General features: G+C 41.2%; 2 protein-coding genes across 2 annotated transcripts in view; one reads left to right on the forward strand and one right to left on the reverse strand.

Annotated features, from left to right (window-relative positions):
- Nucleotides 1-2891: 2891 nt before the first annotated feature.
- On the forward strand, nucleotides 2892-6703 carry ccdc181 (coiled-coil domain containing 181). The gene is made up of 5 exons (XM_085774413.1): nucleotides 2892-2996; nucleotides 3406-4416; nucleotides 4536-4682; nucleotides 5285-5448; nucleotides 5952-6703. The coding sequence occupies exons 1-5, from the start codon at nucleotides 2895-2897 to the stop codon at nucleotides 6121-6123; spliced, it is 1596 nt and encodes a 531-aa protein (XP_085630539.1). The 5' UTR covers nucleotides 2892-2894; the 3' UTR covers nucleotides 6124-6703.
- A 15-nt stretch (nucleotides 6704-6718) lies between these two features.
- p3h2 (prolyl 3-hydroxylase 2) overlaps nucleotides 6719-17868 on the reverse strand; it is a 55926-nt gene continuing 44776 nt past the window's right edge. Inside the window, exons 4-15 of the mRNA XM_085774414.1 lie at nucleotides 16540-16671; nucleotides 14383-14510; nucleotides 11266-11355; nucleotides 10750-10790; nucleotides 10348-10439; nucleotides 10070-10197; nucleotides 9883-9978; nucleotides 9583-9733; nucleotides 9223-9340; nucleotides 8998-9073; nucleotides 8673-8813; nucleotides 6719-8055 (exon numbers count right to left, since the gene is read on the reverse strand). Of these exons, the coding sequence (XP_085630540.1) occupies nucleotides 7963-8055; nucleotides 8673-8813; nucleotides 8998-9073; nucleotides 9223-9340; nucleotides 9583-9733; nucleotides 9883-9978; nucleotides 10070-10197; nucleotides 10348-10439; nucleotides 10750-10790; nucleotides 11266-11355; nucleotides 14383-14510; nucleotides 16540-16671 (1286 nt within the window). The 3' untranslated portion in view covers nucleotides 6719-7962. The remainder of the gene's footprint in view (nucleotides 8056-8672; nucleotides 8814-8997; nucleotides 9074-9222; nucleotides 9341-9582; nucleotides 9734-9882; nucleotides 9979-10069; nucleotides 10198-10347; nucleotides 10440-10749; nucleotides 10791-11265; nucleotides 11356-14382; nucleotides 14511-16539; nucleotides 16672-17868) is intronic.

The raw sequence follows: 17868 nt of genomic DNA on the forward strand, positions 1-17868 counted from the left end.
GAAGTTGTGTGGTGCCTACGTGCTCCCCAGGCGTGCTGCTTTGACTGAAGGGGGGGCGTGTACTTCCTCGGTTGTGGGCGAGGCGAAGCAACGCGGGAAATGTCGTCCGCTGCCGTTCGCGACGCCGAGCGCTCCCAGCGGGGAAAGCGTTCAGCGGACTCCAAGACCCAGAGTGCAACGCGCCTGAAATCTAAAAACGTTGCGCTCGGTGATATGGATGAATGAAATGTTGCTTTGTGTATCGTCCAACTCCCTCCTCATCTAAGTTATATGTTTTTTTTTTTTTGACGCAGCCGCAGGCCAAACCAGAAGTACGGTATTTGTTGTTGATTTTATGTTTTATGTTTGTTATGTATGTTACTGAGGTGAGATTTCCATTACTTCCTTATTTATAAAACTCTCCGGATTTTTTAATCTCACCTGCACATCCTGTTCACTGCATTTTTAAAAAAAAAATTTGCCTGCTTGATATTGTGCAAATTAACAATAAAAAAACAATAACATTTTTCATCATCATATGTTTTACCGGGTCTATTTCATATTATGAAACCCTTTCTGATATAAACATGAGCCCGATATGAATTAACTGGCTGCACCTCTGTCCTGTAATAATGTGCTGTCTACATGCAATAACACCAACCAAACTAAAAATAAGGTACCTATTTCCAAGTCTGTTGTATTTTAATTCAGTTTCACACTTTCTTAACTGCTTTTGTCAACTTGTGTATTGTTCAATTTGCAGCTTTAGGCCTATAGCTAATAGGCCTATTATTCTTTCTCTTCAAAAGTGGTGGTACTGACCCTAAAGTCGTCGTTCAGCTAATATTGTGCTGCAGTGCTGTTTATTTCCAGAGAAATTCGCAATTACAGTCCAACTCACATTTAATCTGCTCCATGTTTTGGATCAGACAAATCTTAGTTTAATGTTTTATATCTCACAGATTGAATAATAGAAATCAGTTAATGCGATCCCTGTAATCAATAATACATTTAATCTCACACGACACCGTAACTGCATGACTATTATGCAAAATTAATAAACAGAGACTTTTTCTAAACGGAATTTATCCCGCGCACATGTTTGTTATGTTCCTCTGTTTACAGTGCGCACAGGGAGGATTTTATTGACAGTAAAGTGAGCCTTGTTTTTGCGTGTTCCCGGACCGCGCATGCGCAAGTAGTAAAGCGTGTTGTAGGTCTCTATGACGACGCGTCCATTAAACCTTTTAGGGCTGCAGAGGGAGTAGAAGCAGATTATGTGCTCAGGACAGGTGATGTTTCGCAGACTACCAGACACTATATAAGCCAGTTAGATGAAGAAATAGTCGCCAAAAAGCCCGGCTGGATGTCTTCTTTCATCGCTTTTAACTAAACAGGAGCACTGCACAGGGAACAGCTGTGGTGAGTTTAATAACCTTTGCGCCACAGTCTTTACTCCTCTTGTCTATTCTAGTTAGACAAAACTTTGAGTAGAATATGAAACCCATAGGCACAGACTCTCCTCTACAGATCATCTTCTTATTCCATTTTCGGCCGGTTTATTTTTATAAACCGCAGAGGTGTAAAATTAAACAGGATTACACAGTCTTCTAGTGTTACATTTTACCTTGTGGCCATTGCAAGTAGTTGCTACATTAGAAATAAAGACAGAAAAGCAACACTGAAACATAAGCTACATAATGGGAAAGGGAATTCAGTGACAAAAACAAGAATAGTTTATTGGCTTACCTGCAGGACTGTTTTCAGTCCACTAGGTGGCGACCAAGTAGGAGATCAATAGACTACATGGAAATACTGGGATGTAGTGAGGATCAGACTGCTATTAATGGTGTGGGCTTACGTGGTTTGAGTTTACAGTAAGTTTATGAGCCACATCTATAGTTGGACTGGATGAAATGGGTGTAACATTGATACAAACATTCAAGTGTTCATCTTCTTCTTCTGTGAAAAGTAAACTCTAATAAAAAATAATAGTAGGCCTATGTATAATAACATGATAACTATAGCCTAATTTGGTTTTATGTTATATTATTATGATAATCCAACTAAAGAGAACGTGGTGGGATATGTGGCCTGTATACTGCTCTGTAGGCAGTTTTTTCTGTGTCTGTTGAGATTCTCAGTTACACAGGTCATAGGATATCCAATACTGCCACTCATCCTACATACATGAGTTAGGTGGACAGTCCTGGATATGTTAACCTCTGATGCTATTTACACCTAGATTAAATGAGGTCACCCTGGAGTGGTAAACAACTATTACTAACCCTCAACGTGCTGATAAATAGGATGAAATGTACTTCAAAATATTCATTGTAACAATTGTCTTACTAAGTATATCATGTGCCTCAACAATATAATTAATTTCATTGTTTTTACATAGGTAAATTCCTAATTTGTTTCAGCATTAGCACAAAGGAGGATATTTTTTGGCCATATGCACAGCTCTGTTCAGTGTCTCCATTGATAGGATTTAAATATGTCAGTGGTATAGGCTACATATATTATTATATTATATGTATGGATGTGCTAAAATGTTATGGTTACAGTTAGATATACCATACATTTAGAGACTAAACACAGTGGGGTGAATATTCAAGTTCTTGATTTGAACCACAGTAGCTGAATGGTTAGAATGACCAGCACATTATGTTCAAGATAATAAGAATATAAGAAGTTCCTCTAAGTACACAAGATGTTTGTGGAACAAGCTTTTTATTCATTGTATAGTTTTTATTTAAGAATCTGTCATTCTTTGAGGGGCCTGAATATCCAAAACTTATTTCTTGTTCTCTGACCAGTAGATCTGGTTCATGCTGTTGTCATTTTTTAGATCCAACAGCTTTTGTGGCATAGGCTACGTTTCATCTCTGATCTTTTCCCTTTGGTAGATTATGAGTGAGGTGGTTTGTACAAAAACCCAGGAGGAGTATGAGGACGACTTTGAGAAAGATCTGGACTGGCTGATCAGTGAGGAGAGCCGGAGTGAGGACCAGGTAGGTCAGACCTCACTGTGCAAACTATGATATACAAGACCACATACATAGACTGATTCTACATCTACTTTCTACTCTTCTTTTTTTTACACTTTGCATCTTTGTTTAATGTGATCTACTTACTGCAGACTGGCTGCTGAATGGGTGCCTCACTCTGCTCTGTGAAAGTGTGACAGTGAATAGTGTTGAATTACCCGACCTGGCACATATTTGCATGTGAAACCTTCTCTGTTGACATACAGTGACATACTTTCACTGTGCCACTGCTGGATGCAATATTGATGAACACACTTACACATGGCTGTTATCACACTAGCACACCTATTACCTGCTTAGGTATTGATGTTGCTCATTCATTGATATCCAAACAATGAGTGCAGCGTCCCTCTGCCTTTTCGAACCCCCACAGGGTCCTGACTATGATGACATCGAGGCAGACATTGACAAAGAACTGGAGGAGGATGAGAAAGAGCAAAGAATGAAACGAAAGGAGAGAGCCAACAAAGAGGAGAAGAAAGGCAATAAAACACAGGAGTTAGATGAAGATGACGAGAGGTGGCCTTCACCAATGGAGCCCCTGGAGTACGACTCTGACAGAGACAGCCCGAATAAGTCATCACCTTTAGTCCCGCCTCCTCCGGGGATGGATGACCAGACAGATGAGGAGAAGAAGTACATCCTGGATAAGATCCAGCAGGCAAACCGGGAGCTGCAAGACCAGGAAGCTCCGGATACAACGAGACGCAGGCGACTGCATTTTAAAGAGACGCTGGTGGACCTGGTGGTGCCTCCGCTACAGTTTGAGAAAGATGGCAAAAGCACTGAAATGGAAAGTGGAAAGGAGAATAAGGATAGAGTAAAGGATATAGAGGCAGAGACCGAAGTGTCAGGGAAGCTCTCGGAGCTAAAACTTTCCCCTCGGCAGGAAAAAGCAGGATCTGGAGGATCTGGCAGAGCAGGGGCATTCACTGAAGACGCGGGGGTAAAGGAGGGAAAGGTCCTTGTAGAAAAAGATGGTAAGTTTGACCTGGTCAGCTTGAAAGACGTCCAGAGTCAAGGCCTTCTCCCTCCTATCGGAAACAGCTACAGCGACTTCTCCAACTTGTCCCCACGTCTCCAGGAGCAGACTATGAACTCCTGTAAGAGCCACAGCGCTTCCTCCTCCTCTCCTCGTTCTCGTGCTGGCTCTTTACCCTTCCGGCAGGACAACGATCACTTCCAGGCCCCCAGACCTCCAGCGCAGTCTCGCCACAGGCCCAGCTCAGCCAGCCACAGCCAGAGAGGGAGCCAGAGGAGAGGCAGCAAGAGACGGGTGCAGTCAGCTACAGGGACTTTTTTCCAGACCACTTACACACTTTCCCCCCAGCAGAAAGAGCTGCTAAACAGGATCCAGGAGAGAAAGGAGAGGCTGGCCAGAGAGGTAGGACAGAAATGATACAACTATGATGAGCTAAAGATAGCACATTTCTCATCAAATAACAACAACTATATAACTGTATATTTATATACCTAAATCAACCTTTAAATTGTGCTTGTCAGGCAGAGCAGAGGAAACATGAGGAAGAGGAACAGAAAAAGCAGGAGAACGAGCTGGCGTTCAAGGCCTGGCTGATGAGGAAGAGAGACCAGGTTCAGGAGGAAAAAAGGATTCAACGAGCTCAGGAGATGGAAAAGATGAACTCTAAGGTATGACCACTAGGGGGCACACCAGCACACTAAAACATAAACATACATCTAACACACTTTCCATAGGAAGTGCTTCCGAGATGGTACCAACATCATCGACAGACTGCGGGCTACAACAGAAACCGACCTCTGTGGCAGAGTTGTTTTCAGCCTGTCTAGGCCTTGCTTCAGAATATTAAACTGAAAACAGATATTCATAATTTATTGAGGTAACAAGATGCACTGGATTCTAAATTGAGAGGGTGTTTAAAATTTAACTGTATACCCATTATAACAAAACAGATATTGAATAAGATTTCTTTATTTAAATACTGAAAATATCATTGGGAGAAAAGAGATAAATAGTAGGTACTACTAGGAATAGGAACTGACAATGGTTTATTTGTTATTTGTTATATAAGAGGAAGAAGAACCGGGTGTCTGTGCTGAGCAACTGTAAACAGATCCACAAATAAACAGAAACTCAAAACTTTTTCCCAGAAAAATCAAGGAAAAGCAATTTACACCACTACTGAGAGCCACTCAGAAACACTGTATAATGGATATTTACCATCATTTCCATTTTATTAGCCCACTGCATTCACCTCTACTTCTCCCCACAGAGAGACTCCTCCCACAGCGACTCGGAGGAGGCCTTCAGGCTGTGGCTTCAGAGGAAGCACGAGCAGCAACAGAAAGAGCGACAGCTGGTGGAGCTGAGGAAGCTGGAGGAAGACAGTAGTTACCTGTTACGCAGCCGTGAGGAGTGCGAACGTGCCTTCAAGCTGTGAGTCACTTTTAGTTACATTCAAGGCCTAAGTAATAAAGTAAAGCCATCAGGCATTTTTTGGTATTATTTCATTCTTTTGACATTTTCAAATATTAATGAAGGTCTCATTCATTGACCTTGTAGAAAAAAATCCCAATAGGTGTAGTGGGAGTTGCTGGTGTTTTGAAATAGCAGAGAACTGAGAGAAAACATCTTTGACAATAATAGAGAAACAGTCAACAACCGTATCAGCCGCTCACGCGATCACAGGGTCACAGGGTCACAGGGCCAGAGGCTCTGCTTGCAAACTACTTGTAACAGTTATTATTGGAAAGTCATAAAGATCAGTTAAAAGTCAAGGGTCCTGAACATGTTTTTTTATGCTCCTGATCCTGATTAGATCCTCTTCTCATAATGAATATTTGCCATTCTATCTGCATAAATATTGAAGCTAAATTAACACATGATACAGTGGGTGCTATGCTAATGGTGACTTTGATGTGAAAACCATTTTTTCTCAGGTGGATGAGGCGAAAGCGGGCGGAGAAACGAGCGGCGCAGCAGGCGGCTCAAGAACGCTCGCGCCGGTTGGTGCTGGAGGAGCGGCAGGCGAGGCGCATGAGAGACCTGCTGTGCACCGTCAATGAAACGAAGCCATTCAGATTCACTGAGCAGCTGGCCTACCGCTTCTGAACCAAACAGACCCAACAGGACCAACTGAGTTCACACAGAATCACTTGAAACTGGCTGAGAGTCTGTCTCATATTTGGTCATTAAACTACAGACTGGACTTTATGTGACTCATAATAACAAAAGGGTGTCTTCAGTTGTTGCTTGGGTTTAACATTCCTGTGTTAAAGCACCTTTCTTACCACAGTGACCTCCACTCAGTGTGAACATACCTGGGTCCATATGAATTATAGGTGTGATAAATGAATTGTTATTCTTGTATTTGTTTTTTTCCTTGTACTCACAGACAGGTGCACTTTACTTTGAATGGAGCTCTTCACAAACTGCAGTACGGTGCAGCTTTAATACAAGGGCAGAACCATTTCTTCCTGTATATGCCTTTGATCAGAGAATATTTGGTTACATAGATATAGCACGGATATTTAACATTTTGTAAGAGGTTATTTGAACTGATGTGATGATAAAGGAATTAAATGCATACATTTAAGGAGAAACTGCTGTTTTTCAGGTTTCAGTTTCAGTAAAGCATTTTTAGTTGAATGAATGAAGTTCAATGTTATGCTGAACAATAAAACATGAAAAACGATAACACAGTTGATGGACTTAGAATATTTTTTAATTTATAGGCATGTACACATACATGTTTTATTTGCTACAGCATTTCAAAATAAAATATCAGTGAAACAAAAGTGGCCAACCTGATAAAACGACAGGATTAAATTTCCGGTTAGCATTTTAAATCTATGCAGAAAAACAAAGCTACTCTTTGTTTCTTGCCATTGGATTTACAGTGCACGACTCGGCCTATCATCTGTATCATCAACGCAAATATCAAACAATGAAAGACCTTACAAATAGGTATTCCTTGAAACAGGAATGATTGACACCTTTTATGAATAAAAGTTCCTCATATTAAATGCAGACAGTTACAACTGCAGCTATTATTACAAACCCATAAATAAAAGTAAAACATGAACACACAGGCATACGCACGCACGCACCCACACACACACACGCACACACACACGCACCATGTCCTCATGTCAGTGAACACGTAAACCAGTATTCTGCTCTGTGTGCCCAGAAAGGAGATGAGTGATTTATCACAACAAAAGGAAAGATGAAGAAAGTAGTGACAGAAGACAGTTTCAGTTCAGACTTGACACATAGAGGACAGAGTGCATGAACATTAAATATTCAGCATATTAGAACATCTCTTTGTTTTTTAAATGAGTGCTATTCGAGACTTAGAGCTACCCAAATCAGAAAAACAGTGCACTGCCTACTTTTGAAAACAATTATTACTGGCACGGAAAAGAACATTTATAAAAGCGTACGTAACAGTATCATTTGTAAAGATGAAATCTAATGTTATCTTGAACTAATGACCAGTGAAGTTGAGATATTTTCAATAACTTTACATAGTGTTATAAATAACTCCCACTGAATACTTTGACCAGAATAAGAACAAGTGTAACCCAAAGCAGAACCATGTCTGCTGTTCTTCTCTTTGGCTTCTTCACAGTTCAGTGAGACTACAGGTAGAAAGAGAGAAACACCAGGTGCAAAACAAGACAAAGTGAATCTGACCTTTTCTTAACCCGAGGCTGTCACCGGAAGGAAAGGCAAAGAACCAAAGGTAAACTCAAGTACTGGTGTGTAAAGAAACACGAAACAAAACGAACAAACAACATACAAAAAATGTCAATATTATTGATCTTGCACTTCAAACAGTACAAAAATAGAAATGTTCTGCTCCAAAGGTCATTCAATAAATAATTAAAATATATAGAAGGATTTGATTTGGGGGTGGTGGGGTGGGACGAAGCTGTTTTTCTGCTTCTACAGTTCATCTTTAGGGTTGATGTTGAGGCCCTGACCCCACACAGACTGTGTGTCCAATGCCTGGATCACCTCATCGGCCTGCAGTCTCTCCTTGGGAAAAAAAAAGAAGACGGGACAAATTAAATGAGATTATGGAGTAGCCAAAGATAAAGAGGAAAAAGAAAAGAAAAAGAAAACAGTTTTGGCACTCCTTAAATCCAAAGTAGTCAACGTGATATGGAAGAACAATTTCAGATTTCCCATTAGTATTCACAACTAACAACATAACCACAGATAAACTGTGACATAAGTTATGTCACAGTTTATCTGTGAATTCTTATGTAGGAAGGAAATACATCCCCTGTGTGCCATGTGTATGATTTGGACAAGCTTTGATTGATTTAAAGCTGCCTTGATCAAAACTGCAGCCCAGACGGCTTTACGGCTTTCCTTTACGATACAATACAATACGATACGATGTGATACGACACCCCCTTTAAAGTGTTGAGAGGAAAACTTTTACATAGCTCACATAAATTAAGAACTACAAGCTGAAACTACTGCTCTCATAGCACTAAAATGTTTGTTTAATGTTTAACATCACAATTCACAACTTGTATTTGAGCCAAAACTGAATTCTAAATTTAAAACAACTTAGAGGAAAAATGGTTATCGTTCAGAGACAAAGACACTGTTGCTAAAGTACTTTGACGACAGCATGTATGTACCAGTTCTCTGAAGAGCGGGTCCAGGGTGAACCACAGGGCCACAGCACACCTCTGCCCGCTGGTGACGGCCTTCACGCCGTGTGGATTCTCCCCTCCCGAGGAGAAACCCACCATCCTGCCGCAACTGGGCTTCACTGATGCCTGGACAGGATGAAAGCAACAAGCATTATTTTTGGTATTTGTGCACTGGTTTGTCCCACTAAAAGGTCACATCCCATATGATAAAAAATATATAATAGAGAGTACTGCATTTCCAACCCCTGAACTACAGTAATCACAGCCACTTTCATACAACTCATTTGGAAGTAAATGAAAAGCAGCTTACTGTGACTGTTTTTGCATCCATTTCTGTGAATATGAACTCCCCTCCTTCGAAATCTCCATTTAAATACAACAGTGCACTGAAAACAAAAGAAAAGTGAAGGTCAGCACAGACTCAGCATTAAGTGGAGGGATCTGATAGTGACCGATATACATGTTTATCAGTAAAACACAGCAGCAAAACCACCATTTAATCATGTGTTATCCAAACAGTAGACACGTCCTGTACCTGTAGTCTCTATACGTGTAAGCTGGTGGTTCCTTCCAGCACTCGTTGGCCTCGGGGTCCAGCAGACAGTTGTCAGCATGGATGGGATGGCTCAGGTCATTCCTGTGGTCTTGCTGGCCTGAGAACAAATAACCCAAAAAGGCACAAAAATGATTAATACATATCTATACAGCCAATAATACTTGAAATAACAGGAAACATTCTGTTACATTTCCATGTCTGCTTCCTGGATATATATTACAACTGTGACTACTTACTTACTGCAGATTAGCCTGTTCTATGTCAACCTCATTGTGAGTATGTGTTATAAAGACCTTATATCAAATGGAAATAATGTGTTTGTTTGTTTGTGTGAATGACCTGTGATGGCCGTCCGGCAGACCAGGTGTGTATAGGAGAAGTGCAGGGTGGAGTTGAGCAGGAAGTAGGACTCGATGATACGTCTCGCTCGCTCGCTGATATCGTAGAAGAGGCGAGCGCTCCTCATTGGCACTCTGCCCTCATAGCCATACTGCAGGAAGGAGCAAAGAAAAACTCTGACATGCAGTCAAACAATCTCTGTCATTCAGTCTGACTTCTTAATGAATTGCAGGCCCATTTTGTTAAAGATACTATATAATAGGTTTGTTTTTAACATTTAAAATGTATCTAATTTTATACCTGGAGGGTTTTGAGCACAGTGGCTCCTTCAAATTTTTCATTGGGAGTGTGCGGAGACATCCTCCCTCTGTAGCCGTCTCCTGCCATGGTGACAGTCTGGAAAACAAAGAACACAGCCAGAGTTGAGCTTCGAGTACAAACTCATCGAAACTAAATCTGTCTTATTAATTATGTGTAATGGCCTCACATGTGCCAGGTGTCTGAGCTCAGCGCACTCGTCCTCCGATATAACATGATCCAACAACACCCTCTGGGTCCCGTTCAAGGCCGCCGAGTTCTGCACCAGCTGTACGTTTTCGTACACCAAGGGGCCACCTACGCAGATCACAGAGCAGCATGTAAAGACTGCAGTGTGTCATCTCAACCAGGGTGTTCAAAGAAGATTGAAATGAATGCTGATGACTGAACCACAAGAAGTTTAACTCATTCCCCGTCAGCTAAGCTCTGGCAGCAGCGAGGATTTACCTTCATTGAGCCGCTGTGGAGCAGCAACAGTGACGTTCCTCTTTTCCGAGATGGGGACGTACTCCATCCATCCGTCTGTACCAGAGGGAATCCTGACAGAGCAGACAACAGGAAATAGGCTTATGTTGTGTGGCGCTGCAATCACGATTTTAATCTTTACTATTTTAAATATATTCAGTCAGTACTTTTTTGGCCACTTAGTGAGACAAGGCCTATCACCTTTTGAGTGATACTGTGAACTTATTAACAGTTAACATCCAGCAGATACAGAGCAACTACCCACCTGACCTCATTTTATCTATAGTTGTTATAACAGTATTGATTATAGCCTTTACCATGATGAAAAGCAATGCCAGAGGAAGCTTGTGTCACAGTTTTACAGCTGAAGTGATCTTTATTTACCTGTTTGAGTCGTCTCTTCCACCTGTGCTGCTCCAGTAATTCTACAAAGACAGACAACGATTTTATACATCTAAAGTGAGAAAAACAACAGTAAATAATCATATGGATAACACACCAGATCAGAGGTGCTGATTTGACACTATCAGTGATTGCTTGTGCCCAGTAATTTTATAAAAGGGAATGTCATGTTTGAATATGATCAGCAGGGGTCGCTGTTGAATGAGGGGGGGGACGGTGGTGCAGGGCAGATGTGCCAGACACCTGTTACTCTGGTTGGAGTGAGTCGGCAGCACGGGGCACATGAGGCAGCAGAAAGATCTGTTCCACATCTGAGACATGTGGACTGGTTTACCAATAACCACCCATTTAATTACACATCTCTTTTCATTTCAGGGCAAAACAGAAGATTAAAGGGTCCAGCTGAGCTGCTCCGTCAATGACACAGTCTGCTTTGAGTTTAAAGTTACACATGAGCACTGTGACCAGTAACACACTGAGATTAAGTTGTATTCTCACCCCTTCGGTAAATTCCACACCCATGGTTTTGCTGCCAATCAGCAGCAGCTCCAGTTCCTGTTTGTGCCTCCTCAGGTACCATGAAGCTTTCTGTGAACAAACACACAAACACACACACCAAAGGTTAACAATTTCATTAGTTGTTAAGGTGAATGAAAATACAAGCTTCGCTGCTTGAGGGATGTTAGCAGGAGGAAAAAATATCATGATACACAATAATAATTTATTTTACCATATCTGCACATTTTCGCATAATTTTCATACTCACAATTACAGTAGAGACAAAAGAAATGGTATAACATTCATCCTAAATGTGTCAAAGCTTGTGGCCAAACTCTAAAAGTGCAGTGATCCCCTGTCTTGAACCTTCACTGCCCAAACACAAAGAACAGTAATGAGTTTCTCTTTGTCTTGTTGCCTCAGTGCCAGGTTTAATGGTGTGTGATGGCCCCTCTCTTTGATATTTGTCCCGTCTGAGGGACAGTTTTACGACTGTTTCCTGCTGTTAGTCAGACCTGAATTAACGCAGCAGCAACAATGGCTGCTACTTTTAACTTTGCCTTAAGAGGGACCATGAGAGACACATGACAGGAAGTGTGTCTACTTTCAGATAGAGGATGTTTGATGCCAACACTAACACTGAGGCATCAGTTTAAAAATTCAATAATCATACATCTCACAATAATCATTCATCATTTTATGTATTACACACGCCATATCTGGATTACTTATATATTTGACACTGTATACCAGTGGTGCGGACAGCTGTAACATTTTTCATGTATATTTTCTGGCTGCATCCACTTACTGATGTTGAGTCTAGATTCAAGAGGAGAGCAGGAGATAAAGCAGATGTTTGCTGTTTTGACACTACAGACGTGGAGCAGTGATGAACAGCTATCAAAACAGAAGTGATGCGGAGGCTGTCCTGCGAGGTTTTGATGTAACAAGCAAACATTGAATCAATTTCATTAGATTTTAAAATACTATTTCATTTTATTGTCTCCTGTGGTTTTTTGAGTGTTTACTTTAGCAACTTGGCTTGGTCTTGCTGTTGCCTTGTTATTGCTATCATAGTGGTTGGGTTATGGTCCTCTTGATTATGATGATGATGATGATGATGATGATGGTGCTAAAAAGGGAAAACCGTTGCTTAATGCTGACTTTTACTGGGACATTCATATTCTATATAATATAGTATAGTGTAGCCTGTTATTTAGCTTCAGTTTTTTTTTTACCCTGTTGGCTGGTTTTTGAAGTGCATGTGGTAGGCTGAAGAGTTTTATGGTGGTGTCCTGTCTTACGTTAAGCATTTAAATGAATAATCAATCTCTCTCTCTTGCTTGCTCACTCTTTCCATCTACACATATAGGCAACCTAAGGGTAGCAGTCAGAAAGTGTGTGTCCCAATGTACACAATGATTCGAATATGACTACTCCTTAGTTGTGGATGATATGATGATAAAAGGTATTTGTGGATATATACATGCATTACTACAGACATGTTCTGTTTTTGTTCTTGTCTCTGTTACAGAGAACACAGCTGGACTAGGGGCTTGAGGTCATGATGAATGTTGAGCAGCAAACAGCATTTTTCTTGTCGTGGTTTAAAAAAAAGAAAAGGTCTTCTCTTGCATCACTCTTAATACAAACAGACCCCAAACTGTTCCCGAGACTCATGTGGGCACTCTGACACGACTCTTCCTCCTCCTCCAGCTTTCCTGAAAGGCAGGATTCTGTGGCGGGGAGGCTGCTCAGGGGCCTGGCACTGAGATCTAGGGTTGTTTGAATGAGCTCCTCCAGGCTGGCGGGAGAACGGACCCGGAGAGCAGAGGGGATCTGCGGGCCAACCACTGTACCGTAAACTGACCGGAGAGGTTTCGAGGGCTAGAAAAATGTGAGTCACGCGCAAAAAAACATAAGCATGCGCTCCAACGTGTCAGCGCTCAGCCTCTCTTAAGCTCCAACACACATGTGCAGAGTCACATTCGTACGTGCACTCGGTCCTGCTGGGAGCCTCACTCTCTCTAATGAGTACCAGGCTTTCTAGGAAACAGAGGTTGGGAGGTTGGGACTTAAACAAGGCACTGCTGATCAGAGTTTAGAAGGGAGAAATACTCAGCACTGAAGTAGCTGATGATTTGGCAAATATCATTTTCTAAGCTTTATTCAGCTTTAAATGATACAGAGCGTTAAAGGGCAAGGAAATGAAGTTGAGCGTGCCCCCGAAAAAAGTGTTGTAAACACATTGGTGCTACAGAATTTGCCTAATACTTCCAGCTGGATGGAGAACATATACAAGTGAAAAGCAAACTTTAAGAGGCAGCTGCTGCCAAGTGGCTAGTCACGAGTTCATCCAAGAAATACAGCGAACGGCCTCGCTGCCTCCTGTCTCCACATTTTCCCTCCTCAGTCTCCTCTCCTCTCCTCTCCTCTCCTCTTTGCACGTCTTCTTTCCTTCCCCTTCCTTTCCCCTGCAGTCTCTCCCCACATTCCTTGTTATATTACTGTAGTTAGTTTTCCTCTTCCTCCATTTAAGTTTCCAATTAGTCATCCGTGGCTTGTTCAAAATTCGGCTACAGGAATCCAACAAATCTGCTCAAATTATTCCAATATGGTGCAAATTAGTTTTTGATTTATTTTTCTTGAAATTCTCATTATACCAAGCATGTTTGTGATCATCAGAACAAATTCACATTACCATCCCAGAAACTTCACTTTAATCTTAATAGACAAGTCACTGAAGCAGCTGCAGCCACAGATATTTAGAACATTAAATACCAGGGAGTCTGATACTTTTTAATTCTTCATCTTTCTGTGTCTTTGATTTCACTCTTTTCATTTTTGATTTTTGATTTTATTCTTGTCATTACACTTTGATCCCAACTTTTCTCCAATTAAGCAAGAGCCTATCCCCTCATTAGCACAATTTTAACACCGACTTACCTTCAACCATCTTGGTGAAAATACTTGTTTAAAGTTTTAGAGATACCGGCATGAAGTAAGACTGACAACCAGTTACTGGTGAAAATCAACTGTGGCACGTGTCCTTTACTTTTCTCCTTCACACTTCTGATCATCTACCTCACACCACACACCCCCAGAGTCGGTACTGACCTCTCGTGGTTCAACTTCGTATCCCAGCATCTCTCTATAGTAATCCACGTTGTCCGTCATGAACTCTTCTCCCTCGTGGAATAAAAGGTAGGTCTGAGCACACTGCAGCGCCTGCTCCAGCATATCCTCTGCAGAGAAACGGGGAGAAGGGTTGGACTGTTTTCTCTTTAAAGTTTATATGAGGACAGATTAAAGTAGCTGTAATCACACACACACACACACACACACACACACACACAGAGAAATATACACACTCTTTCCAGGAGCAGTTGGCCTTGCCTTGGGTTTCTGCTCATTTCTGCAGAGATGCTGAGCTATTGACTGGATGGACCGAATGACCGGTATAACTGAAATATGGGAAATCTATCACGGCTGACATTCCAAAGCCATTACTACGATGGAGCAAAAGCTGCACTCTGACATAGTGGAAACAACACATACACACACAAATGATCCAGGGGTTGCAACATGTTGGGAATGAGGTGAGACAAACATACATCAGGATAATGCTCCGTTGTGTGCCTGCAGATCACACATACGCAACCCTGTACACACTTTTAGCCCTTCACTGCTGCTGCTAAGTGCACACACAAACACATTCTTTATTAGCTTGTAAAGGCGCAGGGTTAACCAAAGACTTCCTGTCTTGGCTGGGTCCGAGGCAGCATATCTGCTCCTGTCAGCTGTGTTTTACCAGGTCAATAAGAGTCTGGAGATTTGAGCTCAGTCAAACAGAAAAAAACGTCACTGAGGATTTATTTTGGAAACTTCAGCAGCTAAAGCACAATGAGAGGCTGCTGGCTGATGGCAAACCTCCAGCAGAGTGGTGTGGAGCCACTGAGGAGTGTAAAACACAGCGGGGTCGCAGAGCTGCTGGGTGTAAGAACACTCAGGTTACTGATTATTGGCAAATCGTAGCCGCCTCAGATTTCGCAGTTTGGCCGCTGCAGCAAGTTCAAATAAACTTTATGCACAAAAAAATTCAAGAGGTGAAGGCAGGGGAGGAAAGTTAAGTATTGTATTTAATGGTCCATCTTTTTTTTTTTTTTTTTTACAAGTATTTGTGCAGTAGTAGTCAAACTGCTAAGTCAGAATCACCATCAAAATACAAATCTTCAGTGAGCACTCTGCAAGCCTCTTTGTAACTTTTACACTTTTTCAACATTTTTCAGATACTTCTATAGCCTACTCAAAATACAAAGGAATGTACACCTATAATCTCTAAAATCTAATTCCTGGCTGATTTAGCAACACCTGTGTTTCAAAACAAGCGTTGCATTTATTTACAGTGAACTCAAACACACCATGGGCTAAGATAATTCATTTATGTGATAAAGGAGACTATAAAAAGACCAAAATATGCCACAGTCATTAAAAGTGATTATACTGAATTTATGCTCTGATTTCATGGTCAAGTACGTATGTCTTCAGAATTTTGTGTACAAACCCTTGTGCGTGCGTTTGCAATTAAAATCTCACGTGGAAAAGTACATTATAGAGCAGAAATAGAAAACAAATGTAGTGAATGGCTAGTATTGATGAAAGAAGATGCTATAAAATATTTCATCACCATTTTATCAAATGAAAACAAGCCTTTCAGACTTCACCCACTCAAACACACCCACCAGTGGGTGTTAGGAATCACAGCCTACTTTCGGTGTGTTTGCACAGACTCAATGATCCACTTTTCTCTACATGCTTATTGGTCATTAAGTATAATCTGGTGATCTCACAACGACACAGCACAACTGTCCTTCCCAACAACACTGTGGTGTTGAGCCAGATCTCTTTCCCAAGAGCTTTTCATTAAGACATCAACAAAAGAAAACCTGAGGCTATTCATTCATTCATGTACACACACAGCCCTGCCAGCCTGGGATGCAGACAGTACACACCCATATCACACACACGCACAAGTTAATATCACTAATACTGGATATTAAACTAACTACCTGGGTGTGACTTATTATTGAATGACTCGACCTGTCTGAACCTCTTCTCAGCATGAGAAGAGGTGTGAGCTATGGGTGTGTGTCCATCTTCTCTGTTTATACCAAACTACATAGTGTAGCTGAAATATTTCCATAAGTATGAAGAGAAACAAATTACATTTCGTGGGGTGTTCCTATAAAACAATGTTAAAGACCTACAACTCACCCTGGAAGTAGGCAAACTGAAGGTAGTCGTAGTGCAGAGGCAGGTAGTTCTCCATGGGTGAGAGACGGCCTGGTCGGGTGGCGAGATCTCTGACGCATTCGTGCTCACAGTGCAGCACCTGAGTGAAGTGATCTGCAACACAATAGGATTCTGATTTAAGGTGAGTGTCATCCTCCCATCACCAATCTGCCTGAAATAAGATGATTTCTGTTTCACTCTGTTAACAACTTTAAAAATAGGTTGTATTTGTGAAAATGCTGCACCAAGAGCTGGCTGTCTTTTTAATTTTGTGGATCAATGTATAGCATTGTAAATTATATATATATATATATATAAAGTATATATTAGCAATTTGACACATTCATTCCAAAAATATAGACATACCCACAGCAGACTATTTTACTACTGTATATTAAAAACAAAGATTATCTACACAAGGCATTTGAAATAGTGGTCTTTTTTAACTAAAAGAAACTGTTGTTTTGTCCCTGCTAAAAGGCATTGTGTTAAATAATTCTGAGTGTTTTTTTGTATTCAATAACACAGGGCTTTTATATTCAGGCCCAGACTGTTCGGAACAGCAAATTATTGCCAGTCCTTTTACACAATGTGGTCTGGGGCTAATTTATGAAATTATGCCATATGGTCACTGTTATGGTCTCACACCCACAGCCATTAATTCTCAAGAGATTTATTAAGTGTCTGAAGAATCAGAAAAGAAGATCGATGGAGTGTGAGAAAGAAAAAAAAATCTACTCCAATGACATATAACTCTCTGGTTTCACCAAAGAGCTGATAAAATGTTATTTGTGCAAAGTCAAAATGAGTCTACTGTTGAAAATAAAAAAGGCCTATGTATTAAACAGATGCTAGTCTTTAAGTTAATCAGCGGTGGAAAACGTGTCCTGTTGTCCAGTGATTCCTTGTTGCTGTGAAATAGATCAAATAACCGCTTCACAACAGCACAGGGCTTTCATGTCTTTGTTGGTCCTCAGGTGGTGATAGATCCCCATGTTTGTTGATTCATAAGGGAGGACAGATTTCACACAGCGCTACACATCATTTCCTTATGTCTAATCCCCGAGAGGACAGTGAATGATAGCATGCTTGCGTGTTTGTGTGTTGTGAGCATGTATGTTCAGTGAGGTCACTTGGTGAGCAGCTGCAACACAACTTCTCCTCACTCTCAGACAACAGAGCTGTGGCCTGTTTCAATGTTGTCAAGAGTCTCAGCGGAGCAAAGGGATCTGAACTGAGTTAGCATATAATCATGGTGTAATGTAAAGCTGGTTCTGGGTCGGTGGAGCCTGTATGTAAAAATTCACAAAA

The sequence above is a fragment of the Trachurus japonicus genome, chromosome 4 (assembly GCF_045865225.1).
Source record: "Trachurus japonicus isolate A0001 chromosome 4, Traja_1.0".
In the NCBI taxonomy this organism is placed as follows: Eukaryota; Metazoa; Chordata; class Actinopteri; order Carangiformes; family Carangidae; genus Trachurus; species Trachurus japonicus.

Coding starts and splice junctions, on each gene's coding strand:
- ccdc181 (XM_085774413.1), top strand. CDS start 2,895: ATGAGTGAGGTGGTTTGTACAAAAACCCAGGAGGAGTATGAGGACGAC. Junction 4,417..4,535: donor AGGAGAGGCTGGCCAGAGAG/GTAGGACAGAAA, acceptor TGTGCTTGTCAG/GCAGAGCAGAGGAAACATGA. Junction 5,449..5,951: donor TGCGAACGTGCCTTCAAGCT/GTGAGTCACTTT, acceptor ATTTTTTCTCAG/GTGGATGAGGCGAAAGCGGG.